At 40.4% G+C, this 20171-nt stretch overlaps 1 protein-coding gene and 1 long non-coding RNA gene across 2 annotated transcripts; both read right to left on the bottom strand.

Annotated features, from left to right (window-relative positions):
- Positions 1-1061: 1061 nt before the first annotated feature.
- On the bottom strand, positions 1062-2501 carry LOC130594837 (uncharacterized). Its single transcript, XR_008971176.1, has 2 exons — positions 1942-2501; positions 1062-1128 (listed from the first exon to the last, which is right to left on the bottom strand). It is a non-coding gene; the product is annotated as an uncharacterized LOC130594837 (long non-coding RNA).
- A 10696-nt stretch (positions 2502-13197) lies between these two features.
- On the bottom strand, positions 13198-18938 carry TMEM273 (transmembrane protein 273). The gene is made up of 3 exons (XM_057400989.1): positions 18832-18938; positions 14029-14079; positions 13198-13456 (listed from the first exon to the last, which is right to left on the bottom strand). Exons 1-3 carry the CDS (start codon positions 18881-18883, stop codon positions 13263-13265), a joined length of 297 nt encoding a protein of 98 aa, XP_057256972.1. The 5' UTR covers positions 18884-18938; the 3' UTR covers positions 13198-13262.
- Positions 18939-20171: the final 1233 nt, after the last annotated feature.

Genomic DNA, 20171 nt, shown 5'->3' with positions numbered 1-20171 from the left:
ATACAGCATTCTTGAAAGAAGTGGGTTAAACAGAACTATAGCATTATTTTCTGAGCTACAGGCTCACAGCTTTGATAAAGGTTGGAATGTGCTTACAAAGCAACTTGGGTTTAAACCATTTTAAATGATTTAAACTATTACAAATATTCTGAGACAAAGCTCTATTTTTTCTTCTTGTCACTCTCACTATAATTGGAATCAGGTAAAGCAATTATGATGAAATCAAATTCAAGAGAATATATATTGCTAGAACAAGAATGAAGGGGCTGGGAGACTGATTGAATTCTGACTGAAATGACATTTCAAATTCTGATTGAATTTAGTGCATTGTTTTATACTAAAAAAATAGGGTGGGTGAATTTTGGAAGTGTCAGATTAGCTTGTTTTAGAATGATGGCATTAAATGTTTTGCTTCGGGTGCCCAGAAACTTTTTTTTTTTTTTTTGAGAGTACAAAACTGGTTTTATCTCAATGTTCTAAAAACAAAACATAAAAACCATTATTTCAAAAAGGAATTTTTAATTTTAAATTATGATTCATTTAAAAGGCTGAGATTAGAACTACCACTTACAGTTATACATTAGCCCTAGAGCTAAAGAAGATACAACTTTAGTGTGAATGAAATGTTATCCTATTAACACAGATCATGTATTTCCTGAAAAAACTGAGAAGCCTTGTTCTGCTTCAATGTCAAATGAATGACTTTTTTTTTTCAAGTTACTTCAGTCATTATTTACCTATCTTGAAATACAGGTGTGACCATGAATCCTGCTGCTGAAATGTATTTCTACAATTTAACTGATTTTAGAAATCAATCATATACTTAGCACAGATTAAACAGGATCTATTAATGAGCAGAGCTCATCTATTTGATTTTTCTTATACATTTCCTTCATATACATGCTGTTGGGAATTACAGGCTTCTTGTGCAGGTGATTGAAGTTAGCATGCACTTCCTGTAATCAATCGATCAGTCTTTCAATTAAAGAACAAAGAAAGGAATTGGTATTGGTGACATTCTTGCCTGTGTACAAGAGATTTTTATTGATCCTCAGACCAGGTAACTGTTGATTGCGAAAGGTTTATTGATCATTTGTACTTTATTTTCCTGGTACGTTGATGTCATCTCTGAAAAGAAAGAAAAATCATAGGTTAACAATAATTTGCTGGCTTTGGTTTTACCTGGGATGATTCATAGCATCGCTGTAAAAGCTGAGCTGAGACACCCACATAAAAATTAGAAGAATTCTAGAAAATTATTAATAGAGCTGCTGAAAGTACATTAATGAAGTTCCTTCCACTTAACTTTTCCTAGATGTATCTGCGTTTCTTTGGAGGTATCTGTTTTTCCTAAGTGAATTAACAGAACAAATGTATGATTCTTGCTGCTGTGATGACTTCCTGATGCCTTCTTTGCTGCCAGGTAGGAATCCACTAGCAGCAAGCAATGCATTTTAGGGCAGCATCCTACTGTAAGAACTGAAGACTCTGGATTATTATTATTTGGGCCACTTCCCAGCATTGCCTTGCCACATGAGTAGAGACCAGCTGAGCAGCTCCTAGATCCATATTATGGCTGCATCTTTCCAAGAGTATACCAGTTGGAATACCTGCTAATGTTGGGGGAGTTGCATTGCAGCTGCATAGGGCAGACAGTCTTGCAGTATGCCAGGGCCTTATGTTAGGGTATTCCAGGTACACAGCTGGGAAGGATGAGGCTTTTAAATTACGTGCCTTAGGCCATGCAGTGTCTGGCAGATCTGGGTTGTTACTAGGAAGATAGGGTAGCCCCACAGCCTTTATTGCTGTGCAACATCTCCTTTACCTACATGAATGTGTAACCTTTCCCTATGTTGATGTGTTTTTACAGCGCCTACATGTCTGCCTAGTACTGTCACTCCATCTCTGCTCCTTCAGGCTCCCCCTTGTTCCCGCACATACCTGTTTTGGCTTGATCCCATGTTTGACCTGTAAAGTACAGAGAGTGAGATATTGTGCCTTTCAGAGCAATAATCAAAGATCAGCATTCAAAGAAGCAACACATTAGGAGCTGGGAAAATTCAGGAACTTCTTATTTTTTTTTTCTTCGCTGCTCTTAATCTTTTATTCAGTTTTACTCCATCTAGCGTCAGTGTTTGGAAATAAGATCTTGCCTTTCAGCCTTCAGCTTACTTATATTAGATCTCATGACTTTACTGGGAAATAGTATTCATCATAGTCCCTTTCCTTCAATACTACTTAAGCAGTTTTCTGGTGACTGCTAAAGACAGAACTCACAGGAGATTTGGCAGGCAGGGAGGGATATCCTTCTTATCTTTTCCCTCAGTCTTTTTTCCTTCTCTTGAGAGGAACTTCATCATGTATCTTCTAGAAAGCTGTGTTGAAATTTTCTGTCCATGTGAAATTTACTGCACTAACCATTAGTGCCTGTAAGAAAGTTAAGACCTGATTCTCATTTTTCTAGTTTGAACTGGTCATACAACCCATGGGAGACCATATGGTGAGGCTGGAATTGGAGGGATATTTTTCTGCTCTGCTCCCCTTCCTCCATTATTTCTTTCTCTAGTTTGGGGCTGGGGTGAGTCAGATCATATACATCTATAAGGTGGCAGTGCCTGCACTGTCCTGCAGTGCTTTCACAGCTGAATTTCCACACTGCCTGCTTTGCTGAGTCCTCAGGAGCTTCCAGGGCATCCAGAGGTGTCTGCTGAAATGCAAGGAGGGAAGCTCGTCAGCACCTAGCCAGTATCTGCCTACCAGTCTGCTTTGCCTGCAACCTGGTGACCACACTGGAGGTACCTGAGGGTTGTCTCAGCCCTCTTTTGCCTGCACTGGTGTCTGGCACTTCACAGACACAGGGATTTCTTTTGGGTGTCGCAGTTATACAGCAATATTTTTCAGCTTGTTCCAAACAGTTTGTGGCAGCTCTTTCCCAGAAAGAGATGACATTTCAAAACACAATCAGGGGACCTGACATCGGGTGAGCTTATGAGCTTGTCAAAATTTCTTCAAACAACACAGATTTGAGCATGTGAAACAAGTTATGCAAATTCCTGCCCGGCTAGAACTGCAGCCATTAAAAACAACAATTCTATCTTCTTCTTCTGACTGTGATAACTGATGCAAAACACAGCCAGTGCAAAGTGATTTGAGCTAACTGGGGTGAATCAGCAATGGATTAGGTTCAGGGGTGTTCACTTTATCCCTTCCCTAGCCTGTGTCTGAGAAGGTGGCAGGGAAATACTGGGAAGGGCATTGTCTCTCGGTATCGTTTCTAAGTGATGTCCTGCCTGTGCCATAATCCTAAGTAACTCAGTCCTCTGCATACAGAAAGAACAAACAAGGGACTAGATGGGAAGCCAATGCTCTTCTTTGTTTAGACCAACGTAATTTGTAAGTCAACTAAAGAGACTGGCTTTCTTGCTGATGCTCTCAGGCAGCCTTCTCACTGTTAACAATGCCAATGCCAGGAAAGGATGGTCCAGGCTACCTCAGCTGTAACACTTTACTACTTCCCTTATGACAGATGCCCTTGAACAGCCTGATCTCTCTGAAAATGATTTTTATGTCATACCATACAGATTTTTGGCAGGACCAGTTCCACGAGGCCATGGAGATGTGCGACTGCCTGATCAGAATATGCTGCTGCACAGGGAGGCAGGGGGAAGCAGAGCAGAACTGTCTCTGAAGATGGGACACTCTGCTGAGCCCATGCTTTGATACTGTCCAGGGAGTCACTGAAGCTCACTCAAAAGAACCAGTTCACAAACACTTTAAAAACAGTATTTCCACTTAAAGGGGTAGTTATTTTTCAGCACTTGTCTCCACTTCCTGGCCCTCTCTCCCACACCTCTTGTGCCTGCACAAGCATTTTAATGTCTACGTAGTAAATCACATTTGAGAGTGGGCCAGGTGTTGTTTTTACTGAATAAAAATAAACAAACAAATACGACCCCATACCTAGTTACTTTTCAACCAGTGCTGTCTTTTTTTTGTCTTCGTTCATTTACAAGTGCATAGAAATTTTCCATTGAAGCTGTGGGCCTCTTTGATGTATCTTTTAGGCCAATTTAAACCCATAAGAAAAACCTTTAAGCCCATGAACTTCTGTGAACCTATGAAAAATTCTCCATGAGTCCCCAAGCATTTGCAGCCTGTAAGGCAGAAGTCATCATCACTGATCATTTCTTTCAGCTTGCTATTTGCTCTCTGACACCAGGCTGTAAAGTGCCCAGGGAATATGGAGATGGATGGTTATAAGCAACGACCACAAAAAAAAACCAGCTTTGGATTTGTTGATATCTAGTACAGGTCATTTAAGGAAGAACTCTTGGAGAGTAAAATTAGATCAGGGAATTGAAATTAATTACCTGTCAGACTACATATATGTACTTAAAAAAGGATCTATAAACAATCTTAGTTTCTGAGAAATTACTGAAAGAAGTTCCATCTGAAATTAGTGATTCCTTTTTCATATGTTTAGTGTGAACTTGCTTAGAAATTAAATGCAGTACAGCAAACTCTGTGAGTTGGAATATGCATGAGTTCTGTTTTGATGCTGTTCTCTCTGGCTAAAAGCTGTAGAACTCTCAGTCCCTTGCATCAGGAGGCCTTGTTTTGTTTTGTTTTGTTTTGTTTTGTTTTGTTTTGTTTTGAAGCTGTCCTTTAGCTATGGCAGCAGCTTCCATTCCTAACTAATCCCATGTTGTCAGCTCCCTGACAAGCCCTAGTCAACATAAAGCTGCTCAGTCTGGATGGCAGACAGGTGCTTCCTGGGAGCAGGAGATTCTCTGCTCAGTGACATCTAATATTTGAGTTACCCTGGATGTCTGTTGACAGGAGTGAAGAGGGTGCTCTTCCAGAAACATTTATCTCTTTTCATCCAGACTCACAGCAGCTCCAGGGAAAAGTAGAGTCACTTGTTTATTGCAGGAATCAGTGGCACCTGCAAGTTTGCCAGCAGAGACCACCATGGCTGTGGAAGGAATTCCCTCTAACAGGTGCCTGAATATTACTAGGAAAGTATTCTCCTGAATCAGCAGGTTTGGCACCAACTCTTACAATCAAATGATTCAGAGACTAGCCCCGAACAGTTGTGCAGAGGGGTAGGAAGGAGTAAGGATTCCTCCCTGTTTGGCAGCTGTGAAAAGGTCAACCTCAAATGCAGCCCCCAGATCTGAGGGGAGAACAGGCATCCCGGGCCAGATGCTCTCCTAGGGAATGTGGAGAGTGGCCAGGGAGGAGCAAAAAATAGCCAGAAGTGTGGCTCTGCCCATCAGGCTGGTAGCTGGCATCAGTGAAGTATGCTGTATCCTGGAAATGGGTTTAATGAATTAATCTTACCCTAACAGTCTGGGCTATATGTGTGTGGAGATATATATATATATATATATATATATATATATATATATATATATATAAAAAAGGACAGTGACAAAACCAGGCAGAAAACCTCTAGTCACTGGTGGCCCCTCCTCAACCCTGAATGGGTATTTAATTTTTTTTCTGCAAATGTATGTGTGCAAGGAATTGAGACAGCCACTTCTGCTGGCATCACGTGCTCATTTTTTAACACTTAACACAAATGTGCTTGGAGTTGTTTAGGCCATCTTTCTTTGTAGTTACATTTGCAGTAGCATGCATTATTACGGCATTTGTGCATCTTTAAACTCATTAAACTCAGTTCCCAAGATGTGTACTGAGAAAACCTAAGGCACTGAATGCAGCCTTCATTCTATCAGCCGTCCATTAATCCCTACAGTGCTGAGCGAACTGAGCCTGCTCTGGTGTATCAGGAGGGGCAGGCTCATCTTGCGCATGTGGTATCTGCTTCTTCAGCAGAAATGCAAAAGCATTTCACTAAGAGGGCTGTAGCCCTCCAAGTTGTCTTTCACTCTCATTCCCCCAATAGTGGATATTTGGCCATGGTGGTGGTCAATAGTGGATATTTGGATTAGAGGATATATTCCCCCAGTAGTGGATATTTGGCCAATGTGAAGGGAAACCCTGCAGTCAAAGCAGACTAGAAAGGAATTTTTTGACTGATTTTGCAAGGCTTATCATGGAGGAGGACAAGTGTCTTTGCTGGGTCTATTTATCCTTCTTTGTAAACCTCCAACAACTTATGAAACCTTTATGTTGACCTGATGATTGAGTTGTCTGTAGAAAATATTAGTTGGCAGAATGAAAGACCCTGCAAAGGGCTGCTTGGAGTAAAAAAAAAGTGGCAATTGAAAAAACAACTTAAGGTTTAGCTGAGGGGTGTTAAGAAAAAGCGCTCAAGTCTTTGACCCCAGAGGTGTCAAAGATTCTGCTGAATCTACATGACCACTTTCTCCAGATCCAAGAAGATGACACTGGTTGTCATAGATTAAAAGGAATATTCCTGGGAGAGGAAAAGAAAAAGGAAGCTTGTTTTAGGAGAACAAAGATGTGGGAAACTCAGTGGCTCTAAGAAAGTTGAGGATTACTGAAGAAATCCAGGAAGACCAAACTGAGTGGGGAAAGGGAGGTAACCAGTGGGCTGGGGCAGATCCACTGGGGTGTGTTTTTGTGGGACTATATGAAGAGATTGTTGTTCCAGGGGGGCCCATCCATGCTGCAGTGTGAGCTGGCTTCTGCTGGGTGTCTTCCTGGCAGGTCTAGTTTCTGACAGCTGAAGCTCTGGGTTTTGTTTGTTGCTATAAAGCAACTTGGAGGATTCTGTCTATTCCAGGCACTGTTCTGCTAATGCAGAAATATGAGGCCACTCAGGAAGGACTGCCCACATCTAGTGTCAGTGGTGTTGGATGGCTTCCGATAACAGGTTTGCCTCTTCTATTCCATTAGGCACCATCTTTTGGATGAGGATTTTCCCTTGTTACATGTCTGAAGACCAGGCTGGGAAGAGACCAAGCAGCTGGGACTCTTCATAAAAGACTATGCCACCTTTCCAAACCATTCCATACCAATATTTGCTCTTCTGGTAAGACTGGTAACACTCGAAAGCTTTTCTCAGAATAGTAGTGACTGTGCTTAACAAATTCCTTTCCTTATGCCTGTATTTGTTACTTGCATCCCATGTGCTGAAAGAGGTGAATCAGAAAGATAAAGTGATAACTGGTAGCAAATGAGGGAGCAAGATTAAGCAATCAGAAACTTGGAAGGTACAGGCTGTAATCTTGCAGGTAAAGATAGAATGCTATAGTGCCCATCTCCTGGGGGCATATGACAGACATAGGTTTATGCTTAGGAAAATGTGTGCTTCTTCATGTCCACAGCTGCAGCTGACAATGTTTGTTAGTACTTTGTAGTGATAGATTATTCAGTGTGTAATATGTCATAGATTTAATCTCCCTCTGCAAAGGTGTCCAAACAAATCCTGTTTACTTCTTCATGGTGGTCTTAGCAGGAAGCCCATAGCTTGAACAAAATGTGCAGAATGAACTAGCCTCATTCTAGTGCAGAATGAACTAGCCTCATTCCAGTTGTTTCCCTTACTGCTGGGAAAAACGTCCTCTTAAAGTCAGGTCAGTGAAAGAAAACGTCTCCAAGTCTGACGTGTTTACACAGGAGGAAATTACTTCATTGAAAAGTAATTAAAGCTCACAAAAGTTGTAGCATGGCTTAAAACAAGCAATACCAGCCCCTGTTTCCTGCTGTCTTCGTATAAAAATCTTTTGTGGAAAGGACATCTTAGTCGCTCTGAATAGAAACGGTATAACAATAATTTCTTTGCAGAGTTATTTTTGGCACCATGCTATTTCAATTATTTTTGCCATTGAACTCGCTTATAGTAGAGCAGCAGTATGTTCTTGCATCTTAAGCAGATATAATTTCAATGGATAGTAGAGTGTCTGAGACAGTATTGCTCCCTGGCTGCAGATCAAATGTATAGTGTTACCTGTGAATAGCTGATGCAGTATCTGAGTCACTGTAATGCATTTCAATGCCCAGTGTCCTGTGCAACCTGTGTTTCTAGAACACGATCCTTTTTTCTTGTGCATCACTCTTCCAATGACATGTTCAGACAAGGCCAAAATCTCTTTTCTTTCAATATGTGTGGATTTTTAGTTGTAAATTTTGGGCCCATTTTCCAAAGGACACACTCTTGAGGAGCTCTCAAGTACCTCTAGCATCAAAACTAGGTCTCCAGTTAAGTTTACTTCTGAGCTCAGCCTCCAGTGATTAGACAAGTTGTGTCTCTCATTTGTGGCTAATAGTATCAGTGATATAACTCATGCCTGCTTGACTGGCTTCCTGTTTGGTAAATGGTGCAGACCAGTCTGGACTATTTACATCAGAAGGAGATGCTCTCCTCTCTAAAACAGAAGATTTGTCTTTCTATCTGACTTTAAACCTGTTTGAAGGATACGAAATTTTTAGATCAGATCCTGTTCACTGTCTGCCTGTAAGTGCAGATGGCTACAGATCTGAACATGACAAAATGCTAGGAAAAAGGTTCTTGGCTCAAATGTTTAGGCCAAGGCAGTTATGGAAGTTGGAAGGAACAGCAGCTCAACATTCAAACTTGCATGTGATTGCCCCTTTGCTATGCCAGCCACTTCTGATGTTTATATTTTCCAAGTGGATGATTTCACCTAGTGTATTACCATGGTGCTGGTTTTAGAGTTAGGCAATGAGGAGACTGAAGACTTGCAACATGTGATAATGTTCCAAGCCTGCCTCCATTCGTCTAAAGAATGTTCTGATTCTCAAGAGTACCTTGTGTGCCCTAAGCATAGTCTAGCAAGGAAAGAGAAGTCGGTCCCTTGCAAGAAGTCAAGTGGGGAAAATAGAAGAGGACATCTAGATGCTGCTTTGGGTAGCAAGAGAAAATGACTGATAAGCTTGGCACTTGGCTGATGCACCTTCCAAGCTCTTCCTCTCCTCCATCAAACACCAGAATGACTTGTACATTGCATTTAAAACCTGATCTCCTAATGAGTGATTTATCTGGGGGTCTGTAAAACCCAATGAGTGGCATGGGGAGTTTTGGTGTGTGCTGTTGCCCAGGATGTGTTGAAGCAACAGATTCCTTTTTGCTATTGCAGTAGGTTTAAAATATGTACTTTTGCCTTTTCAGTAAACATTCTCTCTCTCCATTCTTCTCCTTGTCTCTGTATGTCTCTTTTTTTGTCTCCTGTCAAAATAAATCTGGCTGCCATGCACTGTAGTTAACTCAAAATACTGCTAGTAATAAATGTGCCCAGACATTTTTATTAATACATTAAACTTGCATGAAATTTTTAGGCATTATAATTTACCAAGCTTACACCAAGATGGCATTTGAAACTGACATGAGCTATTAATTAAAATAGAGGACATTAAATAATTGTCAGTTGACATCTAAATTACTGTTTTGTTAGCTGACAGAAGCTTGCCTCAAGCTTTTTTCTCTTCTCAAGTGTTAGTAAATATCCCATTGAGTTTAAGGGCATCCCATTATGAGTTGATTATTTAAATCTTAACATTATATACCTGACTAAATAAAGTTGTAAATGCTGTTAATTATTTCACAATGAGCTGTCAGTGTCATGTGGGTGTAGAAGCACTTCTGTTTTAAGTGTTTGGGAAAGTATCAAGGGGGACACATCGGAATGCTTCCTGATTTTAGTGGAAACCTGTCCTTGCAATGTGTTGGTTAGGTTCAGTACCAGCTAATTGGGGTTCTAGCATAAAAAAAGATTATCTGCATCAAGGCCTTCAACTAGTATGAGGTTGAACAACTGCTTTGGCTATGATAGTACTGTGCTGGGTGACAAGTACTCAGAGTATATCCCAGCTAGGGAGAGAAATTACCAAAGGGCTTGAGGCTCTTGAGGGAATAATGAGGTGAAGTTTACAACAAAATTTGGCTAAAGGTCAGTGCTCTATCAGTTACATTAAGGTTTTATTCCTGAACGAACACTAATAATCGTAACTGGTCAAGAGACAATGAAGTTGTCTGCAGAAGATACACCAGTTCTCAACTCCAGTCCTAATGACTTGGAGATGATCTTAATTATCACTGTGGGTTTCAGGTTCCCTGCATTCTGAGTGATTCAAGATGGTTCTGTGACTGTAATATTTAATATACATAGTTTTGCCCTCAGACAGTCTGGAATTATGGCTTCTTTAACTGGTGAGTGTCAGTAGCTCTAAGGCTAGTTTGAGTATTGTGTCATATTTCCAGCCTTAAAACCAGGATTTTGGCGTGAAGCTGGAAACTTCACTCTATCTTTTAGCAAATGCTTGTAGGCTGGAGTCAATGTAAGGTCATCTTTAAAGATGTAAAATTTTGATGTGTGACAAAGTCAGTCGCTTTCCCTAGAAAGATCAGAGAATGGTATCATAGATGTTCAAACTGTCTCAAAAGAAAATATCACACATTATAAGCAGCAAGGGGATGCAGAAAACAAGGAGCAGTTCATACATTGTCTGATCTATCATACCATCTGCATTTCACTCAGGCAGTAAATTTATTGCCTTCTGTTTCTGATCTTGACTTTGTGCCTCTTCTCCTTTTATTTCCTTTTCTCTTGGTTCTGGTCTCTGGCTTTTCTGCTTTGTCTTGGCTCTTTATCATGCCCTTCCCATCATTTTTCTGTCTGTACCATCAATACACCAGAAAGTTTACTGGGCATTCTGGTTTTGTTTCTCTGGCCAGATAATAGTCTTAATCTATTTTAGGTTAATACACAGAATTTTTCAGTGTCTTATAAGAGAATAGTGTGTTACTGGAAACATTTTTGTGACAGTTGTGTTAGTTTGGGGAAGTTTCTCCCTGGTAAAATAACAGGTGCTTTGCCTTTCTCTGTTGGGCAGGCAAAATATTGAAGTACTTGCTGCAAGGGGTGCCCTTGCTTTGATCTTTAATTGAGTGTAACAGCAACAAAATAAGCAAGAGATGTTTTGCTCTCTTTATGAAGAATGACTGTGACAGGGACATCCTTCTATCCAGCTGTCTCAGGGAGGCCAAAAGCCATTTCTTAGGTCACTGAGTACAGCTGTTGCCTTCAGTTCATGAAAATGCTGATTAATTAATGTCTAATTTTTTTTAGTCACTTATAAAATGTCTCAAAGGGACACAAAAGAAGTATCTGTAGATTGCCATCAGTCAAGAGATAACTAGCAGCCCAAATCCCCTGCTCCTGTACATCTCCACCTTATTGCTGGTCCTTGAAGAAGATGAGGAGTAGCCGTTGACTAAGCAGTCTAGCACTGCTTCTTCTACCTGTGAGTCCATCATGTGCTCAAAATCTGAAATGGTCTTGTTGTTTTTAGGTTAGGGGAAAGATGTGAAGATCAAAAATACATTGCTTCCAGCAGGAATGATCACTGCATGACCTTGGCCTGTAAGAATGCTTTTGAAACAAGGCTTTTGGCTATCATCCCTTAAAAATGCCTTTTTTTTTAATGAATTTGCTATTCTAATACATAGTACAAACACAAAAAAGAAGCTTAATCAAAAGCGTTTGAAAGATTTTCTTTTTAAAAAGAATCTCAGTCTGCTGTGATTTCCCTCCTATTTCTGAAATGTCAAAACCATGTTACAAGAAATTTCCTTTTTCCACACAGATCCACTAGATACACTGCGTATCTACTACTACTACTACTACTACTACTACTGCGTAGTCCACTACATGCTTTCATGTGTGTTATGTGTTACTCAAATCACAGCTGTGGGGAAACATCATGCATAAAGAGAGAAGTTAAGCATTACAGTTTGTGCATCGTACCACCTCAAAAAATGCATGGGACAATGACTCTTACCTTCTATCCAGGTTGCCATCTGATTCTAAAAAGACAACAGGAAAATACGATTACTTAAGAAACCAGGAACAAAATGGTGATAGGCTTCCTCAGAAGTTATGCGGATGCAACCAGAACATAGTCGTAGCTGATAAGATCAACCCATTCTTTCTGAGGCAAAGCTCTTTGATACTAGTAGTGTCATGCAACCTTCCTAAAGTCCTTGCTTCTTCCAGTTATAATATCTTACGTCAATTTTCTCAGACCTGTATCTCTGCTAATATTTTGGATGTTTTTCATGGTGGAATTTATCAGAATAAATGATTTTTTATTACTTTTTTAAGTGGACTGCAAAAACTGACATTTTGCATGCAACCAGAGCTGTAATGGTGCTTTTTTGAATTTCAACATGGAGACTTTTAAATCCACCATGGCATCCGTCCCCATGGCAGGGGGGTTGGAACTGGATGATCTTTAAGGTCTCTTTCAACCCAAACCATTCTATGATTCTATGGCATACAGAAAGCAAGGCTTTCAGTCCCCAAACTCTTTTTATAGTTCCTCTTTCAGTAAGGATTATTTCCTCATTACATGAGATTGCCTCACTGCTTCCATTTCTGCTATGGTTTCCTTCTAAGCCAAATTCTCATGTACTCCTAAGAGTACAGACCTCTCTTAACAAGCAAAACATAGGCTGCAAAGATGTGCCTTAGCAAAGTTTCGGTGATCTTCTTTTGCAAAAAAGAAAAACCTACACAGAAGTTCCAGTCAATCTGCCAGGACTTCAATTTTCCTTATTTGCCACAAACTGTTGTTATTTTATGTGCTATGCTCTTTATTTCTAGCTCTTAATTGCAGCTGAGTGTTATTGTGTGCTGTAACTTTATTTCACACATGACAGTTGTATTTCAGCAGTGGAAGAAATCATAGTATTTGTATCTGAGGATGCAGGGCAGTGGGACAAATTCTGCCTGTCACTAACTTCTGTCTACTGAAATGATGGTCATATTCAGTTTAAGATTTTGGTTTTGAATCCAAAAATATGGGTTGTAAATTGCTGGTATGAACTCAAAAGGAACTGTTACTACCAGCAGTTATGATTTTAGATCGAAGAGCCTTTGCCCGTTTCAGATGAAAAAGGTGCTTTCTTGTAACAACTTGAAAACCAGTTGCAGTGAGAAACTTACAGTTTTCTATGTACTCTGATGGAAACTGCGTATCTTAGAGCCAGTGGCATTTGAAAGAAAAGTCCAAAATCAGTGAAATATATAGTAATTTTGATTAGGAAGTGTAAGCAAGCCTCTTGCCCATTCTGCAGATGCAACAGGTTCATTAACTTATGTTGAATAGACAGAATTCTGTTTAAAAATTAGTTATTCTAGAAGATACCTAAGCAGTATGCTGAAGTGAATCTGTTTCTCTGATAGGATTAAAGAGCAGAGTTGGTTACACCAAGATGTGAACCTGCAGTTCCAGGGACTCCAGCACTTCAGACACCTTTTAAAATAGTTCTTCAGAGGAAAACTAGAGCTGTGGCACATTCATAATTCCTAACACTGAAGCGCAGATCTGCTGTATTGGAACATAAGGAGATCTAGATCTCTGACTGAGAAAGCAGTAGTATTTTTCTTACCTCTGAAAACATTGTCAATCATCTGTTTTTTGATCATGCAGATTATTACTGCTACAAAAGTAATTGCTAGAAACGCTCCCAGAGTAACTCCTATAATAACATATGTGAAATCTGCAAACAGATTTGAAAACAAATCAGTGAGTATACACTGGGGTTTTACTTCCCTCACCCCCTAAAAGTGAAATTCCCTGTTCTCACTTCCTTGTCATTTTGTACCCTGCCAAACTCGTTCCTGCTTCCCATAGCTGCATGCACATATCTTCATCTCCACCTCCCACTCCCCAGCCTTATGCCCTACCCAACTATTCTGCCTCTGTAAATCCCCACTGAGAGGAAGCAGGAGAATTTTTTAGTGTAAATTAGGCACAATTTTGTGATTAATTTTTTTCATCATTGTTTGTATATAAGGGACCAGCTCCACCTGTCAGGCAGGAGAATGCCTGTATTGAGGGCCTGCGCTCAGGATCTGTCCTCCCTATGCTCATTGTATTTATTCAAAAGTACTTTAAAAGCTCCAGTCATACAGCAGGAGTTTGCTGTGCTAGGCAAAATACAAACATGCAATCAGGTGATTATCTTCTACACATAACAAGTATGTAAAGTCTTCTAAGCACATTATTTTTTGCTGTATTTCTTTGCCCCTAGTTTCCTGTCTGGAAGCACAACTCTCACCATGGACTCACCTATTTCCTCCTCTGAGTTTCCAGAAGCATAAACCTTTGTTCTCCAAAAATCTGAAATGGAAACATTTTGTCCTGTTAGGATATCAAGGAGAATACTCTACATTGAAGAAGAATGCCTTATCTGGTTGATCCTGGTAAAACTTAAGAAAGGATCTGAGGCTTCCTGCAGTAGTGAATAGTTATCAGTCAAGTTAATAAGGGCATCCTAGGAATGTGGGCACCACATGCCGTGTTTTGGACAGAATGGAAAATACAGAATTTTTATATTTTATGTTATGTTAGTATTGTTCCTATTCCAGAGTTTCCTCCATGCAAGCTTGGAAGCTGTATGCAAGGAAAGTTGCTATAAATCAAGAAAAAGACTATCAGTGCAGTAAATCTAATGACATGCTAGCAAGAGAGAATATAGCACACCCCAGCACCCCTCTCCAGAAAATTTGTGAGCCAGTCCCTCTTATAGTTCCAGGCTTCAAAATGTGATTTATTGCTGGTAGACAAGAGAGTCTTTTGCGAGAGAATCTTCTGGGCTGGAAGCAACCTTTTCAGAGACTCCCATGCCATGCTCCCTGTTCATCAAAAGGACGCTATCCTGGCCCTTTCCTTCTCCATAAAGCAGTGAGCTTTGCTGCCTGATGCTCAAAGTCTGCAGGCCCTCAGCATGGAGTGGCTCTGAAGAAAACAATTAATTCCCACATAATTTTTTTGAGGAAATATTCAAAATTTTCCAAAAAAGAAAAGAAGTTAAGAGAAAGGAGAGGTTACATTTAGTTTTAATGTTGCTTGCTTATTATAGGAAATGGCTAAAAATGTACACTCAAATTTTCTTTTTCAGCTATGGGAATATTTCCACCGAAGTCTTTACTAGTAGCTTCAAATGATGTAACTGATGTGTAGCTGCATGAGGTGCCTGGGGAATGAGAAGGCTTTAAATGCAGATATGACTCCTGCATTTTAAAACAGCATGCTTCTTGAGGTTTGGGGAGCTGTGCTTTTATTTCTTGTCCCTTAAAACGAACACTAGAAATACAATTACTTTTAAACTTGAAGCACAGTCCTCCCACTCCAAAACCAGCCTTTTTGGTACCTTTACAGAAATCTATCTTGTGTCTGCTTTTCACACTGCTGAAACTCTTGAGCTGAGTGTGGGCTCTGAGGCTTCCATGGTTATGTCAGAAATATCTGATATATTGTGTGTCTCACAACAGATTTGTTTTCATTTCCTGGTCTTAATCACATTTCTAATCCCAAATATTCATAAATTACAATCCAAACCTCAAAAATCTGGAGACAAGCTTAAAAAAAGAAATGTTGAGTTTTAAAGCAAATATATTTTGGGAACTATAATTCTGAGCTGAAAGTCCTTTTTTGCCAAATTTTTCTTCATAATTAAAATGTCTGGAAACTTATTTTATACAAGCAGAAATGTTTTCTCTCCAAAACCCCCATGACAGCCAGAGAAGGGAGCTGGGAGGGCTGGGGAATCCAATTGCAGCTATGATCACAAAAACTGCTATCCCAAATGACCAAAATCAAAGTTACAAAGAGAAGGAAATTTAAAAAAGAAAAAATCTAGGACTATATCGTGGGTGCAAAAAGCTCCTGAATTTCCAGATTAAAAACCAGTCTCTTTGCTCTCGCCTGTGAATGTATTTCATTATAAATTAAAAAAGAAGAAACCACCTTTCCTCCATCCCTTTAATTATTCTTTGTGCTCATATGAAGAATGTTTTAAATTCAAATATAATAGAAGTGATATTGTAATACTCTTATTATCCTAAGGATCATTATACATAGACCTTAATGTATGCTTTCTAATGGAATTAAACCAGTGACAGATTATGTGTTTTATGGCAGAAATAATATTTTACATGGAATATTTTATGTAGGTCAGTTTAATATATTGAAATTAAATTATTAGTTTCTTTTTTAAAAGGGAGGAAGGGAAGTCTCTGAAAACCCACAGGACTAGAGAGAACACTTCCAATTCATATTTTCAATATGGTTTTAATTAAGGTTTAATATTGTTTACTGGGTGCTACTTAAACACAATTTGCTGGTGAGGACTGTGTTAGATGCCTTCTGTCTGCTTCAGGTTCTTCTTAGATGAAAGGAAGTGGGTTGACTAAATCAAACACACGTGTTGCTGTTTTACCCAGATCCCATCTTCAATTTAGATCTTTTGGGGATGTACACAAACTTCCTGCTACAGAGAGGTTAGAAATGCCTTAAGTTCTGGAGTGCTCTAGTCCCAGTGCTAGCTTTCTGACCCCTTATCTCTGTATTTAGACTAACTCCCGCATCTTGAACAAGCCCTCTGGACTTGCAGAATATTTGCTTCTGGGTGTAAGAGACTTGCAGGTGAACGAGGTATCTATACTTGAGTGACTCATGGACCATTTTGCAAAGGGTCTTAAAGTAACTGATGGTGCTTTCTCACCTCTCTTATGTACCAGGTTCAGGCATAGCACACAACTGGCACTATAATCAGAATGTGCCCTCCAGGGCCCTGGCCGCACCAGGAAGCTGGTGAGAGGTGCGGGCTGCATCTCTAACTGGCTGCAGAATGGAAGCTTTTATTTGTGCCTGCTTGCTACAGTCCTCTGCCACTGTGGCTACCTCCTCCAAAACAGAGCTCCTGATAAGGTAGTGGACCTGCAAATAAATACACCAGGCTGGGACTGGGCTGAGAGCCCTGGTCTGTGATCCCAGTGTATCCCTGGGCTGGTTTAGCCCTCCTCAGATGGCACACAACACTGGGCAAAGTAGAAAACAGCTTTTGAGCTGTACTGGGGGACACCCTGTTCTCTCTGTGGCCTCTGCAATGTAACTGTGCTCACGAGGTGCCTTGCCCATAGATCAGTGCAGTGAGGAAAGTGGTGCAGAATGCAGTTTGCGCATAAGATCAGGGAACAGGAATAGCTCACTTTCCCACCTTATTAGATACTGTGAGCAACTCCCAGCCATAACCTGCAGGGACAAATGGCAGTATGTGCCTCGCCTTTCTCAGTGCACAGCACTTGCTTTAGTCCCTTTGCTCACTGCCTCCTGCTTCCATGTGACTTTCTTCTCTCTTCCTCCCCATCTCAGATTTCTCCTCATTGCAGCACATAATGGCTGCTCCTGTGGCATTGCAGCAGCCCGGCGTTCAGGACCATTTCTCTTTGGGGCAGCAAATGGGAAAGGAAGCAAGTATCTGGGGAACCCTAAGGTAGGCTGTAAAAAAGGGTGGCTCACAGCGGGTGTCTGAGCAGTTCCAGTCAGATAAGGAATGCCCACGGCAACAAAGAGGTTACTGGCAATGAGCCTGCTGGACATCATTCATGAAAAGCTTTATTAAAAGAAGTATTTTAGCTGGTATTTAGTGTAGCAAAATTCCCAGCTACGTATGAATTTCATAAGATAGGCACTGTTGGCATCCAGGTAAATTAGGTCCTCCCTTGGTCCTCAAATTAGAGGCAAAATCCTTCTCTGTAGCAATAGATGAAGACAGGAATCACTCTTCCATGGAGACAGAAATTGTTGAGCGCTAGTCTTTGCCAGGCACCCCTCCATCCATAGATTGCCTGCACCTTTCCATGTGTCAGTTGGAGGCATGTTAATGTGTTTTCCTTTTATCTATTGCAAAGTGCCTTTTGCTATGGAACATGTTGTGCTGTCCTTGACTCTGCATCTCTTTGCTCTAAGCAAATTCTACTGTATTAATGGGTCTTGTGTCATTTCACTGGTGAGCAGTAACTGGTCAGTAACTGGAGAGCAGATGTTGCTGACTCCACATCTGTGAGACTGGTTGATTATCTATGTCCTGTGTGGTGGACAGTTTCCATTTCTCTGGAGACTTGGAAGTGTCAATAGAAAGGTGCAGAGGGCTTGAAAGGCCAATAAATAGAATAGTGAGAGCAACAACATTCTATGTGTACCCTGAGAAGGACTACAAGAGGATAAAGCACTGCTGTACATCTATGGATAGCTTTGCTCACAGAAGCTGAGGCAGGATCAGGTGCCCAGTGGATGCAAGCAGTCTGTATGCCTCAGGCAGGTGCAAAATGCCCTTGCGGGGTTCCCCAAGAGTAGATGATGATTTTGTATGAATTTCTGCATGAAGTAGGGTAGCATGGGAGGTGTTCATTAGGTAAAGATGAGTCTTACTTAACATCTCAGAGACCTCAGTAACCACTGTAAACTTCTGCCTTTGTGTCTGCTGCCAGCCCCATCCTCCCCATTAGTCCACATTAATCCCAGTGTTAATATGACACCTGCTGACACTTGCTATCCATGAGCCCCAGTTCTTCCCTGCACAAATTGGATGTGAGTAACTGTGAAATAACAAGCAAATTGTGAGAAAGCCATGCTTTGGGCTGGCAGGAAGCATTAGAAGCAGAATGAGTCAGAAGCATCCAGTTCTGTGAGTGAGAGTTGCAAAGACCAAAACTGACTTGCAGATAACATGCACGTCAATCAAATTTTTTCTTATACTCTACTGAAGTACCGTTTTCTATACAGTGCCAAACAGGACGTTCAGCAACTCTGCCATCTAACCTGCAAGGATGCAGGTAGTGAAGTTCACGGTAGCTTCTGGATTCACACAGCAGACCCTTTAGCACTCAGTCTAGGAAATGCTAGCTGAGAAAACTCAGCAAAATACCTCACTGTCTCAAAAAAATGTTCTCTCCAAGAAGCAGAGTTCTAAACAAAGTTTTAAACTTCATACATAAAACTAGACTGGGAAATAAATAATCCCACCACGCTCAGGGAAAAGAAAAAGCTCTCAAAAAGGATTGAAAAGAAATATGATAGATGACTCACGTAAGAGAAGAAATGCCAGTAGCACTGATACCCAGCGTGTTAAGAAGGTCATTGTGAAGTTTTGACACAGAAGTTTCACCCAGTTTTCTGAATTTAGCTCTTCTGCAGTGTCTTCTTAAAAAAAAAGAATACAAACAAAACCAACCCCAGACATAAAGCAGGTCATGTGACTATACTGGGAAACTTCAGCCACATCCTGAGTAGTTGCATCTGCAAACAGGAGTTCCCCTTTCTGGGTTTCAGTTAAACATATAAATAAATTCCCCACTTGAAGCTGTTCTGTGGAAGAGGTGGACAGGAACAGTCACAGCCCGGTTCAGCTGCTTTGCTCTCTAAGGTACCTTTAAACACTAACCTCTATTTATTAAAAATTGAAGAAGTCCTACCACAGGTAATTGGTCTTTGCTCATGACTTCTAAATCCATGGACATGCAAGTGGATTTTCTATCTTAGAAGGAAAACCTTCTAAGGCAATCTCTATCAATGTTGCAGTATTTTTTTAAATTCAACATGAATGCCATTGTAACATTTAGAGGAGAGGAGTACTTGGTTAAACATTTCCCTTTCATAATCAGCTTTTTTAGGAGCGGAGTGGAAGAAATCTGCCATGGCTGCAAAACCATTGCAAGCCAGTTCCTGGAAAAGACCTTATAACTAAAAATAATGTCCTGCCGTAGTAGGAACTAAACAGCAAGAACTTACTAGCAGGTAATGCTTCTGATAGAAGTCAAGTTTATTCTTTGAACCACAATCAAAGAAGAGATTCTTCTTCAGGAAAATTCATCTTTCAAACAGGTTAACCTGTTCCAAAAATGAATGACAGCAAAGCATGCAAGTATATTAGCCCTTTTTGCTAAGTGAACTCATTCCTCCCAACTCATTTCAGGTCCATCCTTCAGAAAAGCAAGACTCAAAGAACATGAGCCCCACTTTTTTTGCAGCAGATTTCTGTGGAGGGTCTCTATTGCTTTTACTTCTTGCCTCTTTATGTACCTTCCTGCTTTAGAATAGTTCCTTGCTGTCTGGTGTCTTCATCTCATGTAGATACTTACATACACCAATCAAAGTAATCTGAAACACATTTTAAGTGAGAGGTTTTCAGAGAGAAAACTCTTGGATGCTTATTTTTCCTGCTATTGGTCTGAGCAATCTGGTCTCAACAGAATCTTGCATCTTAAGGCTGGATGAAACATCTGTCTTGCTGAGTAAATTACAGTTATAAAGCCTCCTTCCAGAAACGTGTTTTTTAATGGGACCATTATAGTCCATAAGGAATGCCAGTGACTGCGTTAGTATGGCTACCTGGGTGGAAAAACGTGACTGCAAATGAGCAAGATGTT

This window comes from Pezoporus wallicus, unplaced genomic scaffold, assembly GCF_028554395.1.
Source record: "Pezoporus wallicus isolate ANWC-B61680 ecotype Strahan unplaced genomic scaffold, APGP_CSIRO_Pwel_v1 contig_5524, whole genome shotgun sequence".
Lineage (NCBI taxonomy): Eukaryota > Metazoa > Chordata > Aves > Psittaciformes > Psittacidae > Pezoporus > Pezoporus wallicus.
The sequence above is the reverse complement of the archived record's forward strand: the minus strand, read 5'-3'. Positions and strand labels throughout refer to the sequence as shown.

Bases quoted from the DNA above. Each gene is read 5' to 3' on its own strand.
- TMEM273 (XM_057400989.1), bottom strand. From the start codon at position 18,883: ATGACCTTCTTAACACGCTGGGTATCAGTGCTACTGGCATTTCTTCTC. The intron at 14,080-18,831 runs GTGAGTCATCTA...TTTCCATTTCAG, and splicing joins ACTGGCATTTCTTCTCTTAC to ATTTTTGGAGAACAAAGGTT. The intron at 13,457-14,028 runs GTGAGTCCATGG...ATCTGTTTGCAG, and splicing joins AAACTCAGAGGAGGAAATAG to ATTTCACATATGTTATTATA.